Source organism: Setaria italica, chromosome V (assembly GCF_000263155.2).
Source record: "Setaria italica strain Yugu1 chromosome V, Setaria_italica_v2.0, whole genome shotgun sequence".
NCBI lineage: Eukaryota > Viridiplantae > Streptophyta > Magnoliopsida > Poales > Poaceae > Setaria > Setaria italica.
The window spans coordinates 4,880,516-4,896,242 of record NC_028454.1 but is presented as its reverse complement, the minus strand read 5'-3'; the positions used below and the strand labels follow the sequence as shown (position 1 = coordinate 4,896,242).

Here is a 15,727-nt window from a genome sequence, read left to right as displayed (position 1 = left end):
GTAGCGTAAGCTGCTGTCTTAATTCTTAAAGATGGCATAATAACAGTCATATATGTGGCATGTGCAGATGCCATGCGGCTGAAATAACATTGGAGATGTAAATAACTCTTCCTCTGAGTTAGTATATTGCAATAACTTTTTTGATAGGGTTGTAAATAACTCTTCCTCCGAGTTAATATTGCAATAGTTTTTTTAATACTGTAACAATAATTGTATGACGGTGACACGTCAAAATTATCATATAATCGTCTGTTCTTTCTTGTCCTTTCTTCCATTTTATTTTCCAGTTGACCTAAGAGTATCCATCTGTAATCAAAGCAACTATTTAGGACAAATTGGCTGTGTACATTTCATTGTGGCATTTGACATAGTGAGAACATAGTTTGTCGGAAGTAGTTACTCTTAAAATTGAATACTACCTCTTAGAACCCCCTTAAAGTGATGAAATTCTAGTTAACTTAGAGCGTCAAGCTCTGGAAGAAGTCTTGCTCTAATCCAAGGCTCATAATGCCCAGCCCTAGAAGAGCACCGACCCATGCTGTTCGAAGAGCTCGAAAGAACTTTGTCGACTTATCTGTAGAGAAGAACAAAATCAGTGAACGCTGCTTTTATGATGAACTCAATCAGTAGATATAGAGCTTCTAGATCAGGTGTAACGCAATATGCCCATTGGTATAAGTGTAAGTGTGCAAGAGTGGACACAAAATGAGCATATCGTGGTATTTAATTCTAGACATTGGGGTTTATGTAGTTAGAGTTATATGACAATATCATTAGAGAGCAGAGGTTTACATATTTGACCTAAGTGCGCGCGCCCACACGCGTAGTGGGATGAGGATCATAGACACAGCTTTAAGCAATGCTCTTATCTAACAATCAGGCACTTCTGTTTGTGTGAGAGTCTCTTGATTATCAAACATATCTTTGATGCTTCAGTTTGGGTGTAATGAAGTTTACATTCACTGCTTATTCCCTTTTCACTCTAGAAAGTAGAGACTCTATACCCTAGCTTCTTCAGTGTTTGCTGGAACAATAAAAGATGAAGTATAATAACTAATAATCTCTCAGATATAATTAGGAGCACTTCTAAATGGAAAAAGAAAAAACTAAAAACACAAATATACGTCTTTTCTGTGTGTTGATATGCCTTCAGATATGAAATGAATGATGCCGAGTAACATAGGGACAGAAGCTCTAGATTACACACATGATTCGGTTCAATTTTCAGATTTCGGCAAGTTACTTGACCAAGAAGTGAATATGCTGAGATAGCTTTCAGATATGAAATGAAGCATTGCTTGATTGATATTTTGGTTTTTTCACCTTTTCTGCAAATTTTATTTGCTTCAATATGTCCGTATTTTACAATGTTTCCCTTTGGTTAGGGACAAGCATCCCTTACCATAACAGCTTCCTTGCAAATACTTTCCCCTACATTGATTTCAGTTTTATCAGGACTAGCTTCAACAAAATCCAGATTACACTAGATGTATAACGCCCTTTTATTTTGAAGTACATTTCCTTGGAAGCACATTCTCTAATGTTGGACAGAGCTTTACCTATATAGTGTTCTTCATCCTGGAGCCTGATTTCAGGTTGTATGATTGCATCGGTTTTCGATTCCTTCTCTGGCTTTTTCTCGAGTGATTCCTTGTCTGGCTGCTCTGGCATGCACTTGTCCAACTTTTCCTGTAGCGTTCTTCTGGAATTCCCATTATATGCAAGCCTTTCACTTTTATGTTCCTTCATTTTTTCATTGTTGCAAAGTTCTTTTGAGGGAGGAGTGCATAATTCCGCTGATGGGAATTGATTAATAGCCTTTGCTTGCTTGATACCTTCTACATTTTGCATAGAGGATTGCAGTTTCAGGTTACTGTCTTCATCTTGTGCCTGCTTACCACCTTTAATACATTCCTGAATTGGCGATGCAGTACTAGAATTGTAAGTTCCATATTCAGTTATTTCAGGAATATCTAGAACGTTTTCACTTTGACATATGCTGGTGTTTTCGATGATTTGTTGATGAATCCAACTGTCAATGTCTATAATGCCCATTTCCTCAGTTTTATTCTGCATTTTCCCTGATTCTGCAAGCAAAATCAGTTGACCCTGCAACAATTCCTCATCTTCTGAGAAAATCACCTGTTTGGTCTCATACTCTGATGTATCCTGCTGGCTGCATTCTGTCCCATCTTGTACGCTTGGCATCCAATTCATGTCACTTGTCATGGAGATACTGCATTCAGAGCTGCATTCTGACTGCCAAGTGGTACGATTTACTGGCAGCCTTACAGACTCAGCATAAACTGAGGAAGGCCTTCTCTTTGGTGGAATTGGTGGTTTTGTCCTGTTACTGACAGGAATGTGTTTAGTCAAGCCTATCCTCTGCTGGCTAGAAGCTGTTGGCTTCATAAAACTAGGTAACCTAGAAGAAACTTCTCTTCGATTCTTTGAATTCTTTGTATTCTTTGACATGTCAGTTTTCAGATCTTCACTCAATGGTTGTGAAATGACAAAAATTGTGCTAACAGATGTCTGGGGTCCTTTCAAATGCTCCATCGTCTCCTCGAGCTTCTTAATCTTTCTAGTAATATCTTCACATTCTTGCTCTAAATCACTGATCTCCCGTTCTAACTCTGTTAATAAATGTTCCTTTCTTGCTTTTTCATCCTGTTTAAGATCAAAACATTAGATTTTGCATTAATGATTGTGCGAATCCACATGAATAAAATTTGGATTACTTATTTACATGGACATATAGACTGTTATGATAGTTTTTCTGGGAAATTGAATTTTTTTATGGGAAATCAAACAGATTCTCATCCTGTTATTCCAATTTGTTCTTTGGAAATCAAAGCATGCCACCAGCCCACCATTGGGCGATTAACTAAGCTAAATGCTTAATTCATAGCAATGGAAAAAAATTAACCTACTAATTCATTTTCATGCATATATATTGATGCTAATGGATAGGGCAAAAGCTTACCGGTGGCTCTTCATTTTCCAAGCGAATGCTTCTAACTCTTGTTGCGAAACCCAAGGTACAAATTGTTTCACACAAGTCATTCTCATTTGGGCGGATATGGACAAGCATCAACATTTTGGAATCACATCCTGTCAATGTGAAAAAAAAATCAATGTGGGCTAAATATCTGGGTTGTAAAATAAGGTAGGAACAATTGTTCTGCATTATCTAGAATGGTGGTGACATGCTACTTACCTAGAGAATCTCTAAGAACTTGTGTAAGCTTGCTATTCCTGGAAAATTTGAGAAGGTGAATTGTTATTGTGCCCCAAATTTATGGAAGAAAATTGTTATCTGTTGTGCCAACTGCCTAATACTACTATGTCATGGATTTTATTTACCTATAAGGGACATGAGCTTTTTTGGTTTGAAGTGCATCAATCACATCCCCTAGGGCTGACAGTGACAAATTTATGGCTTTGCCTTCCTTGAGCCGTTTCCCAGTTGCTTTTGTCTTTACAAGTCTTTCACTTCCACCAAGATCAATCATCCACAATTTGTTTCTTGCTTTTTTTCTCTCCGGCGCGTCGAAGGAGGTCAATGAAAGACGAATCAAACTGTTTCCATAAAGAAGAGTATAAGGCTTCATTGCAGGAACTCTTTCCATAGCATTTCCTTTAATAAAATCAACCGCTTTCTTATCCAAGCATAGTAAGGTTTCAGTAAGCATGCATTTTTTTCATTCAGAGACTCTTTCAATAAGGTGCAACCCTGGCTGGTGTCTTTTCAGTTGTTCTAGAACTAGTGCACATTTTTCTTCAGCAAAATGAAAATTACCAGTGAGATCTGCTTGATGTAGAATTAGCCATAGTGTATGCTGTTGATCTAAGGCGGGTCCCCACTTCATATAGTCTTTTTACTTCTTGGAAACTATTCACAGTAACTGCCACCAGGTTTTCAATCTCAATGCCGCCGTCAGGATCTGTTTTGATGGAAAGGCTGTATACAGAGACTCAGTAAAGAATTGTTTACTTCAAAAAAAAAAAAACAAAGAAAAGAGAAGACAAAGAGGTGATCGGTGTGCACAGATGTAAGTCACTTAACCTGCGGTAACAAAATTTGTACAAGTAACGCTTATGGCAATTCATGCCAAGTGGATGACTGCAGATTTCTCTTCCGATCTAGATCCTTTTATGGTGTACATGTTGAACTTTATTCTTTGCATATTTACAGGTTGCCTATACATTAATGCCACATTTTTATGACTGCGTTCATTTGTTGGTTGTGCTGCACTGCTAGGCAGCCTGAGGGACAGGTGCACTACAGTAGCACTGATAATTTTCCAGAACTATCAAGTGAACCAAATGGTGTTGCAATTTTTCCAGCCGCTCAATACTTGACTTGCAACAAGGTAGCCCTTCCAACATATGTTAGAAAGAGTTATAAATTACCTCGGCACTTTCTTAAAACCATGTGTCTTGCTTCCAGGAACTAGCAGGTCTCGTAGGTTTCCCATGTAAATCTCGAGCATACTGAAAGTGAACAGAAACCTTCTGTGGCTTTCTGAAGCTCGATCAAATAGTGCTTGAATCCCACGTGGTATTACACCTAGATCTGTAGCTGTAGGCTTGCCTTCCTAATTCATGTGGTAATGAATACAAGCACAAAAAAAGTTCAGTTAGTTTCGCGGTTGCTTGTAGTTAGGGTTTTTCATTTGTTCTTTTGCATATGAAGCAGGTGAGGACTTTAATGAAGTAAATCTTACCATGGTATAAGTTTTTCCACTGCCTGTCTGACCATAGGCGAATATACAAACATTATAGCCATCTAAAGCAGATTTTATCACTGGTTCAATTTCAGCAAATACATCACCTACAAAACGGATTGTTGTAAGTTGATTTGCATTGAAATCTTTCACTTAGCACTACACTCCTATAAAAGGAAAAAGTGATTTAGTACCTTGTGTTGAGCATTGGTTGAAAACCTTGTCAAACTTGTATTGCTTTATCTTGGTTTCAGCAACTTTTAGGAATACATTACTCTCATCCAGGGTGAATAGAGTTTTGGATTGGTAACTCTCTTCATGGTGAAAAGGTCTTACACGACAGAACACCCTTATATTTCCTGGAGAATGAATACATGGCAATTAATAGGTAACCAACTGCCATTACTTTTCGTGACATTTAACAACCCAAGCACGATCTTGTTCATGTGAGTGGTAAATTAGAACAAATTTCTACCTTTCAGATCCAAATAGTTATTTAGTGACTGTCTCCTCTGCACTGTTATCTGCTTTAGTTGAGCATTCAGTGAAACCAGTTCATCTGTCATATGACCAAAAACAGAGAAAATTATGTAGAAATGTTAAGAACTTTTGCAGAAAGAACCAGAACCGCATACTGCAGTGTTATCTGCTTTCTTCATCTGTTATATGTCCAGAAAAGGAAAGAATATTCACAAATGTTTAGAGCTTTTCAGGGAAAGAATCAAACTGCGTACCTTGAACCTTTACAACTTTAGTGTCTGATTCTGCATCATCAGGACCAATATTTTGAGTCATCTGAACCATTACTTTCGCCTTTGCATCGGTCGGTGACAACTCCTTGATGATGTGAGACACCGATTCAATCCAACTGGGTGTGAGGTACTTGTTGAACCCCATGAGGGATGACAGTGTATCAGGCAGACTCTGCATCGTTTTCCCTGATTGCCCATCCATGTTTGGTATTATGCAAGCCGGCGCCATGAACCAGTATTTTCCCTCTATCCTTCTGGTCCTATCTCCTTATTTGCTGGTGATTCCGCCTGCCATTTTGGAATGAATGAAGTCATAAGATTAGAGAGAGAAAGCAGAGAACAAATTTTTATTAGAGCCAGGCGTAAACTGAATTGGACTGTTTCAGCAGGTCAAATCTTACTATGTTTTTTGCTACGATTTTCCAATCAATTTTCTAACCACGTTTTTGCTTCAGTCAGACTCAAAGACTGCGGAAATAGCGGAAATCAAAACAACATATTCTATAGAAGACAAGGAGGTATTCGTACCTGCACCTCCATGCTCCGTCAAATGTCTGCAGAGCACAAGATGAAGAGAAGTGTGGGATGTGGGAGTTGCCTCTGGAGAGCTCGTAGCCCAATACATTGCTTAAGATCAGCTTGCTTGGGGTTCCGAGGTCCCTATCACCTATCAAGAAAAGGTCAGTTCTACTTCAAGGCCTCCAACTACCTGCATTTCTAAGGCTAGATAATGCGGAAACGATCTTGAAGCAAGAAAAAGGAAGGATCCATCGGTTCTCCTTGCAAAGGAGTTCGAGTGCGAAATAAGGCTTGGAGCTTTGGAAGAGAAGAAAGCTCGCAATATCTCGACTAGCTCTTTTCACCTTCAAGACACAGGATTCCGTGCCTCACATCCATCACCATGTCCCCATCAAAGAAGACAGTGCCCAACCGACACAAGCAGTGAGGAGCTGAGAGCAAATGGACATCAGTGTATCCGAGTACGCTATTACCTGTTGGTTTCAGCATTTGGAGCCTCGACCCTCCACAGTAGAGTCGTCCACCATGGCTGCTACCCTCACGACTTCTTCAGCTTCAGGAGTAGCTAGAGGACTTGGAAGAACTGGTGATGGAGCTTGCTGTTTCGGCTATGTTGAAGATACAGAGCGAAGGAAGCTGACGAAAGACAGCATGTGCACTATACATGGGATTCTGTGGTCAAGGGAGCTCAAATTCAGTCAGTGCCACAACAGGTTAGTCGCTTCTCTCTGTTTGTGTGCCAGAGAGAGAGAGATGACGATGACGATGAGAGAGATAAGAGGGGTGGTGGTGATTAAGTATAACTGAGCCCACGAGAGATTGTAATTCCGCGCCATATGGCGACAATGTTTAATGGGTGGATGTATGTTTGGCAAGTGAAATCATTCCCGTTCTGCTGTCATCGGAAAGCTCACCAACCATGTGCCATGCTGAACTTTTCAGAGAAGCAACAGGTGGGGTTGTGCGTGAAGATGTTGGATTCTGATTCAGCTTGTGGCCATCGCTCGGTACAAAATGCCGTGCTATTTTTCAATGCTGTCGTGGTACTGTGGTAGCAGCAGCACTGTGCCCGTCATTTTCTGTGATCGTATTGGCCAGCAGATGAGGTCAGCAGGAACTACTGACTACTGTGAGTCTGTGTGGGGTATTGATTGGTCCCTTCAAAAGATGCCCCCAGAGGTCCAGCTACTACAGACGACCGTACCATTGACCAGGTACGTCCATGATACATACTGCATGTAAAATTCCATGGCATTGCTTATCCATTTTGAAGATGCAATAGTTTTTTCCCCATATTTTTGAGATTCCCCAGTGAAGTGATAAGTGGTTACTAGAAAACACTGCATATTTTACAGATAACTGTACAATAAGTGGAGTACTTGTATATTAAGGTAATGGTGGCTTTCATGGATTGCAACTTCTAGGGCAGAGCTGAATTCTAAGGCTGTCTTGCAAGAATTTCTTTTGTGCGCAAGTAGGACAAGCAAGGACATATGTAAAAGTTCCATTTTTTTTTCTTTTAAGAAAGGACATATAAAATTTCTTCGTGTGAAGCAAATTAAGCAAGGACATATAACAATTCTTTTTTGAAAGGACGTAAAACTTCTTCCAGTGAGGCAAATTAAGCAATGACATGAATGATGGTCTTGATTGTGGGATCCCCAACAGTGTAGTTTCACCGGTGAGACAGTGACCAACTGTGCACAAATAATTCGGGGCCCATTAATCCTTTTGGAATGATCTGGCCTGTCTATATCCTTGTATGCCTTATTCACCAAGGGACGGCATCTTCATATATACTTTGCTGCCCAACAAAACACATAAATATTGGTATAACTTCTACTCTTAAATTTTTTTCACTTGTTCCCTGGGCAGAGAAAGATGATAGCGACGGATCCCTTTATAGATCTTGGGAGATAAGATACAAGCTATGTATGGGCCAAAGGAATCGTATGATCATGAGCACACTATCCCCCTATATGCGTGGCCTGGAATCTTGCTGGTTTCCCTGTGTCTCGCTGGCAAGCACGTTTGAGCCCTCAGGAGTTCAGGTGAGTGTAAAGACATGAACATTCTTTTTTTTTAAAAAAGAAAAGATATTAACATGTTAATTGTCTTTGGTTAGCTGATCCAGTCTGTGGTTGGGGTTGAGGGAGCCTCAGGCGAAAGCCGCGCATGACGACCTGTCGGTGCTGACGATGATGGCGACCTTGGGTGTCGCTCACCTTCTTGAAGGCGTCGTCATCTTGGCTCTCTTTACTCTGCAACCACCGAGTCTCTCCAGGTGAAAACCCAGTTCTGGTTTCTACCAGAACGGCGGCAATGTCGTCGTACCCTACCTGTAGGCGTCGCCTACGGAGGTCTCTGCTGACTGCTAGCTGCGTGCATGTTCTGTGCCTTCTTGCTGGCTGTGTGCATGTTTGTGCCTTCTTCCTCCCTACTCTTCAGGTTGAGGCTGGCATTGGTTGTCGGGTGGTGTTGTGGCTCGGCGAGTGTTCTCTTCCGACACCTCTGCTCTGTCGATGCTCTCCTTGTTGGTGGTGCCAGTAAATCAAATGCCGGGTGGTGTTTCCACCGCTTCCGCCATTCCTCTTCAAGGATTCCTCCCCTTGGATGGCGTTGGATGGTGGTACGTGGAGCCCGGAGGAGCTGTCGATGTCGCCATCAGCTTCAAGAGAGGTCGTTGTCTTTGGTCAGCTGTGGCTTGTGCGCCCTTCGCCACCCTTAGTCCCCATTCTGTTAGGTGTTCCCTCAGATGGAGGGCAACAACGGGGCGGTGTAGCTACGAGGGGTGGTGCAGGGTGCAACAATCATGATGTAATCGGCGAGTATGTTGTTCGGTGGTGGCGCTAATCGGCGATTGGTGGTTGTCCCTCAGCCGTGACGTGCCTTGTCTTTGAATAGTTTGCAAGTTGTGTCTCTCCTGCATGTTGTTTTTGGTGTTGTACCCAATTGTTCATGCTCTTCTCTAGGACTTTTCTCATCCAACTGCTCGGTAGTCTACTATTTGCAAGGTACTTAGTACCAAAACCATCACCGGCTAGCCCGACATCCGTGGTTTAATGAAATTCAGGTGGAGACTTTTCGTCCCCCGTTGACCTCTCAAAAAAAGAAGTGGGACATAACAAAGAGAAGAAAGCAGAAATGTGTTTTTTTTAAGTGTTGAAATGAGCTTTTAAGGCAAATCATCTTTAAGAAAAGCTTTGAACGCAAAGGTGAAACCCTAACAAGAGGTGTACTAACCTTGTATCTAGCTGGAAATGGCACATTGTTTTATAATTGATTAGATCATGCAAGGTACAGCATCTTCCTGTGATGCTGTCCACTCTATCTTCTCCACATCCTTGAATGTATGAGCTAGGTGGCATGTCTTTAAGCCCATTTTATGGAGCACTGTGGATGCCCTTATTTGGTTAGGGGTGTACGGGATATCTCTTTCAAGACGCGCATCAAGAAGATATGAAAAATGAGGAGGTGAACTCTATTTATGCTAAAAGAAGAAAATTGGATCAAAGTATTTACGCAAAAACTCCAACATCACATTGATCGTCCATACATGAATACAAACCGGAGTCCGGCCGGTTCCGGGTAACTGAAGTACTCCCTATATTGGTCTTAAAAAAAAAAGGTACTCCCTATATCCAGTATCTGCCATGTTTCCCTGTATACTCCAGCTCGCAGTTGAGAATTTTTGTTTCGTCAATGCCCCTGTCAAAAACAGGCGAGAGACGCAGAGCGCTTGAAAATGCTTGCTCACCGACAGGCGCTGATACAAAGCTCATCTCCACTGACTAGCATCTTTTCCTGGCAACCACCTCAATATATGCTGATCGTTAGTTGGTCTAAAGTTTATGCCCTGCTGTTGAGATTTTTTTCTGCACATACCAAAAGTATCAATCGATCCGATACTAATAAGTGGCACTTTGGGTAGAAGTCAAGAAGATTGCATGACCATGATTAGCTATGAAATGGAAGTGTGGCGATCCATCAATTTGTAATAGGCTAATAGCCCATCATGGTTTCCATGTGACACACTATTATGGCCATATGTGACACAACGTTTAAGCAAGTTTAGATATCTAGGGAAGTTATAATTGAACCTAGATGATACCGGATAACTTAAAACACTAGAAAACGAAAAGCACTAATGCATAGGCACATCACCTTCTTTCTTTTGGATCCCCTTGCATGGACAGTGAAGTCCTTGTGCCTTGCAATTGTGCCCACTACAATGGGACCATTTCATCCTCTCCAAATTTCCGTTCGTTTAGGGATGGAGTCATGGTCTCATGGACCTATAGATGCCATTGCCATCATCCTCCTACCATCATTGCAAACAAAACCACATACGGCCCAAAGCCTCAACGGCGCTAACGACCCTGACGGTCTACTACCAACAATTTTCACTCTTGAGACGAAACCCAAAGTTTGCCGTGCAAAACTGTTTGAAGTATACTGCAATTGAAAGTTCGTTCTCTTAGTTGAGGGTATCAACTTTCAAAAGTTCAAATAGCACTTTCCCTTACCGATTGAAGTCCTAATTTCAGCGTCTGAACTTCTAGTTGAACCCCTTGAAGTGACTGTTGAACAGTGAACAGACTGAAAGATAACAACACTTAGATGGCCACTTTAGCATTCAAGTTTAGCTCCAAACGGCAAAACCACATATCTTAGCTAGGTTAATTATATGCCTAATTTCTGCCAAATCAACGTGAAAAACTGAAAATGCATGTGTTCCGTTACATATACCGCTGGATCTTCAAAAATGCTCCCACTGGTATGGGCAATATTACAAGAAGATTTACTGATGAGGGAAACTTTATAAACATATATATAACCAAAGTTCTATGCGAGTTTACATGCTAGGCAACCACGTATGCTAAAAGAAGAGGCAGCCCATACGCATTAACGACGTACATCATCAACCAGTCGCCCGTCAACGACGAAGCCGGAACTCCCATCCGCCGCCGTCGTTGGCCATGCCGCTGACATCGGGTCCCACGCCGGACCGGAGGGCGCCAGCGTGTCGCTCGCCCGCCGCGACGACGTCGTAGCCATGCAGCGCCATGAAGAGCTTCTCCTTGTTCAAGGCCAGCTCCTCCTGCCCCGTCCTCCTCAGCCTCTGCTTCCTGACGCCGCCGCCGGCGCCGCACGCCGCGGCCGGATGGCCGCTCGCCTTCCTCCGCCGGAGCCCTCCCCTGACCGGGACGGGCACGGCCTCGAGCCCCATGAGCTTGGCCACCACGCCGGGCTTGCACCACACGACGCTCTCCCCGGCGACGGTGGCCGGCATCCGCAGCGTCCGCTCGAGGTCCATCTCGTATCCCCCCGCCGCGGCGCACGCGAGCGCCCCGCACCCCGCGCCGGCGGCGCAGCACGCCGACGCCCTCTGCCGGCTGTAGCCGCCGGCGGCGTCGCGGCGGCCCATGCCCTCGTAGAAGCCGCTGAACGACGCGCGGTACATGGCGTCCCGGCCGTCGAGCGAGAAGCGCGGGTACTGGCTCAGTGCGTCCCGCGCCGACCGGAGCACGTGGTCCGCGGGGCCGCCGGCGGCGGCGCCGTCCACGCACGACATCCGCCGCGGGCACCACCCCTCCTCCCCTTCCCCCGCCGCGCGCCGCGCCCTCCTCGCCGCCTCCTCCTCCAGGTCCAGCTGCAGGATCATCTGCTCCAGCGTGACCGCCGGGCCGCCACCTCCGCCGTCGGCGCCCGTTCCGCTCACCTCGGTCTCGGCCACGCACGAGCCGACCACCGACGGCGGCACAGTGAGGAAGGAAGAGGACGCGGCACCCGCGCCCGCGCCGCTGCCGGCGGCGGCCACCTGCTCCTTGCCGTGGAGCTGCTGCACCGTGGACGTGGAAGCGACGCCGTGGCAGAAGCTGCGGAGGCCGCGACGGCGCATCATCGTGGCCGGATCTCTCGAGGCGGGCGGCGGCGACTGACTTCGTCACCGGGACGAGTAGCGATCGAGCTCACCTGCCGGCCGGTGGTGCTCTCTGAGATGTTGTGATGGCACGGCGGCCCGGTCGATCGGCGAGAAGTATATACATTATTCGTACGTGCGCGCTCGGCGCGCGGCTAGATAGAGATAGCGACGTGCTTGGCGGTGGCTCGCATGCTCGTGATGCCGTTTAAGGCGAGGGGATGGGCGACGCATGTAGAGGAGCATGGGTCTAGTCAATGTGGTGGAGGTGGTGGCGCACCAATTGCGGTCACATGAGAGCAAGCAAGCACAGGACGATGGTTGATCGATCAATCGTTCGTCGTCCATCGGTGCATAGTGGTACATTGTTACAATTGGAGTCACAAGGCAGAGCATGCGAGAGCGGCCAACAAGACCATACCTTTCCTTTTGAATCCTGTACTACCACTGCCGGAAAAAAACTCAAATTTGCCGAGTGTTTTTATGTTTGCCGAGTGCATTCCCTTGGGCACTCGGCAAACAATCCCTTTGCCGAGTGCTGAGCTAAAAATACTCGGCATATAAATTACACTCGGCAAAAAACATATTTACCGAGTGTCGGAAATAAAACACTCGGCAAACAGCAACGCGACACTCGGCAAAGAATGGACACTCGGCAAAACGCCACCACATGACTGTCACGTGCGACGGCTGTCAGACGGCGTGTTGACCGTTAGCACTTTGCCGAGTGTCCGTTAGTGATACTCGGTAAAGACACTTGTTTGCTGACTGTCTTATAGAAACACTCGGCAACGTCATATGTTTACCGAGTGTTCCTACAAGGCACTCGGCAAAATAATAAGTTTTTTTCATCTCCTGCCCTCCAAACTTTTTTCTACTCTCCACGTACAACATGTGTTACTATATTTTAAAATTTGGTATATTTTTGGATCTGTTTGCTATATTTAATTAATTTATTGCATTTAGAGGAATTTTTTGTATAAGTCAAATTTTAACCGCAAGCGATTGAAATAATGGAATAAAATGAGTAGAAAAATTATATTTATGTTCTTGCATTGTAACATTGGGATGAAATATTGTAGGCCCGGGTGGAAGTGGAAACGAAGCGACGGTAGGAGTTGGAGGCGAGGATGGAGTAGATGATTTAGCAGAGGCTGGAGGCCGAGCGGCAGAGGATGGAGGAAGAACAACAGCTGAGGATGGAGCAGATGTTCCAATACATGCAGGATTTTGCATCGAGTATGGGTCAACCTTGCCACCACCACCGATGCTATTCCCTCCACTTCAACCACCCACAACTACTCTTGTGAGTCACTTGACACCTTTATACTGCAAATTAGATACTTTGACTTAGAGAACTTGTTTATGTCGTAACTGTCCGAATGCCAAATGATATGTTAGCTCAAAGTGAAATATGCTATGATATGTTAGCACAAAATGATATGTTAGCTCTAAATGTTAGCTCAAAATGATATGTTAGCACAAATAGTTTCTGGCCACATTACTTCCTTTAGGAATCATAGTTTTGCCTAATTGTTGCTCATATTATTAAGTGCATGACATATAAATATCAATCTTATCTCACACATGCAATCACTTCTCCTTTGTGCAGAATCAATCGGCGGCATCGAATAATCAGCCTCAAGACTTGGATTTGTTGCAGTGGTTCCCAGGGCCTCCGCAGTGACTACTTGTGACTTAGTTGTGACTTACTTGTTACTTGCATTTGCATTTGTGGCTTACTTAATGCTTATTGTGAATTATGCTTGTGATATTTATTATGAATTATGCCTGTGATGTTTGTTTGAGTGGGGGGTTCGTTATACGTGACCTAACCATAAAAATAGGGATTTTATGGTCGCTTTGCCGAGCAAAGAGGCCAAATCTGTCATTCTAGGCACAACTTTGCCGAGTGTTTGGCCTTGACACTTGGCAAAGCGACCGTAAAATCTGTCATATACGCAGTACTTTACCGAGTGTTTGTCTTGACACTCGGCAAAGAGACAATGCAATCTTTCCTGTACGAAGTACTTTGCCGAGTGTACTGGAGTTGACACTCGGCAAAGTTTTAAATATTGCCGAGTGCTGTTCGGATTAACACTCGGTGACGTTTTAAATATTGCCGAGTGCTTTCTTCGTAACACTCGGCAAAGCTTAGATTTTTTCCGAGTGTTTTTCCGTTGTGACACTCGGCAAAGCTTAGATTTTTGCCGAGTGTTTTTCCGTCGTGATACTCGACGAAGCCTTCGTCACCGTCTTCTCATCGTCCCCATCACTTTTTTTGCCGAGTATCAACCTAGCACTCGGCAAAGCTTTTACCGAGTGCCCAACAAAAACACTCGGCAAAGAAAGTTTGCCGTTAAAATCGATGCTGAGTGTCGGTTGCCGAGTGTTACACTCGGCAAAGCTTTTGCCGAGTGTTTTTGAAAGTTTGCCTAGTGCCCGGCAAACCTCCTGTTCCCGTAGTGTACCGTACCACAAGAACTAAATATCTACTCTATCAGTTCCATGGAGGCTGTTTTATTTGTCCATAGTTAAACTTCTCTAACTTACCCCAAAATTATCAGAACATCAAATTAGTTTTATTAAACCCCACCACGAGAAATATGTTTTAATTTTGTAGTGTATTTATTTCGTTTGCAGATGTCAGTACGTTTTCCTACAAATTTGGTCAAAGTCGCTAATCAAATGGTGAATATCATCGTGCTACCATGTTACTGAAAAAAATCTCTCTCCTATAACTGGAATTTTTTACTGAAACAATAGCACCTCCAATTGGGTTTCATCAACTTCTAATATGTAGCCACAAATCGAATACTGAAGTTGAAGTGAAAAGCTTGAACCTTTAAACCGAAATTGCAAGCTTGTGACTTGGATATGCACTATGAGTAACAATTTGATTCAGGGCTTGCTGGGATGAGGTTGGCGTCATGGGCGGAGCTTAGTCAGGGCCAGGGTGGGACATTGCCCCCCCCCCCCCCCCCAGTCTTGCTATTCTTTGGAGAAAGTACTAGACATTAATGCTAAATTTGAGCTTAAGCATGGAGCTGGCCCCCTCTAAATTTCCAGTTAAGCTCCGCCACTGGTTGGCGTGCTGCTATCATACCTTTCGTGTTCACCGTCTTCACAATTTCCTTGGTGCATAAATTTTGGCAGGTCATAAAAAAGTGATGCCAGAGATTGTCACAATAAAATGCCTTAGCTACCTTCATTGTTGCATTCTCTCTCAACAACATAGCTTGCCGCGCACGCGCTCCCTTGCCCTTCCCAAATTTGTCCATATTCAGCTACAAACATCTCGTTGCCGAATCTGTCGCCACTCACCACCACCCTGCCACTAACCACTCCAATTAAAAGTTCTACACCTTGTCACTGCCCACTCGAGACCTCCTCTACTCCATGGTTGACAACATCACTAATGCCATAACATTGCCCTCCTCCTCCACTTGGCCAGTATGTCTTCCCTAGATGTCTTCTAAGATTGACATCTTTGGAACACCCAGATCCCCAAAGCTCCATTCTCTAACCAATCTAGCCACGTTGTCGATAGAATTTCATGAGAAACTGAGCGACCTATAATAATTAGGTGTAACGAATATAATATGACATGTCAGAAATGACTCGTTACTACCTCACCGGCACTGGCACCACAACCACTCGGTGATAGACTATCCTATTACACCTATTGTAGTAAACATGCACATATCTGTCCGCGAGATAAATTCCTTGTGGGAGTTTTCATGATAGCTCTAAGGAACTAAATATCCCTACATTTATAGTATGTTTGTTTGGTTTCTCACGCC

General features: G+C 44.0%; 1 protein-coding gene across 3 annotated transcripts; it reads right to left on the bottom strand.

Moving 5' to 3' along the window:
* Nucleotide 1: 1 nt before the first annotated feature.
* LOC101786735 (kinesin-like protein KIN-14B) lies at nt 2-6,789 on the bottom strand. 3 transcript variants are annotated; one of them, XM_004967741.4, is made up of 14 exons: nt 6,475-6,787; nt 6,011-6,149; nt 5,465-5,770; nt 5,206-5,289; nt 4,925-5,089; nt 4,731-4,837; nt 4,417-4,601; nt 3,803-3,964; nt 3,367-3,582; nt 3,221-3,258; nt 2,987-3,114; nt 1,560-2,670; nt 420-574; nt 2-306 (listed from the first exon to the last, which is right to left on the bottom strand). In XM_004967741.4, exons 3-13 carry the CDS (start codon nt 5,709-5,711, stop codon nt 459-461), a joined length of 2,559 nt encoding a protein of 852 aa, XP_004967798.1. In that variant the 5' UTR covers nt 5,712-5,770; nt 6,011-6,149; nt 6,475-6,787; the 3' UTR covers nt 2-306; nt 420-458. The 3 variants fall into 3 exon arrangements, with proteins under 3 accessions (XP_004967798.1, XP_004967797.1, XP_004967799.1); XM_004967740.4 differs by having other exon boundaries at nt 2-574; XM_004967742.3 differs by lacking the exons at nt 2-306; nt 420-574 and adding an exon at nt 607-1,431 and having other exon boundaries at nt 6,475-6,789.
* Nucleotides 6,790-15,727: the final 8,938 nt, after the last annotated feature.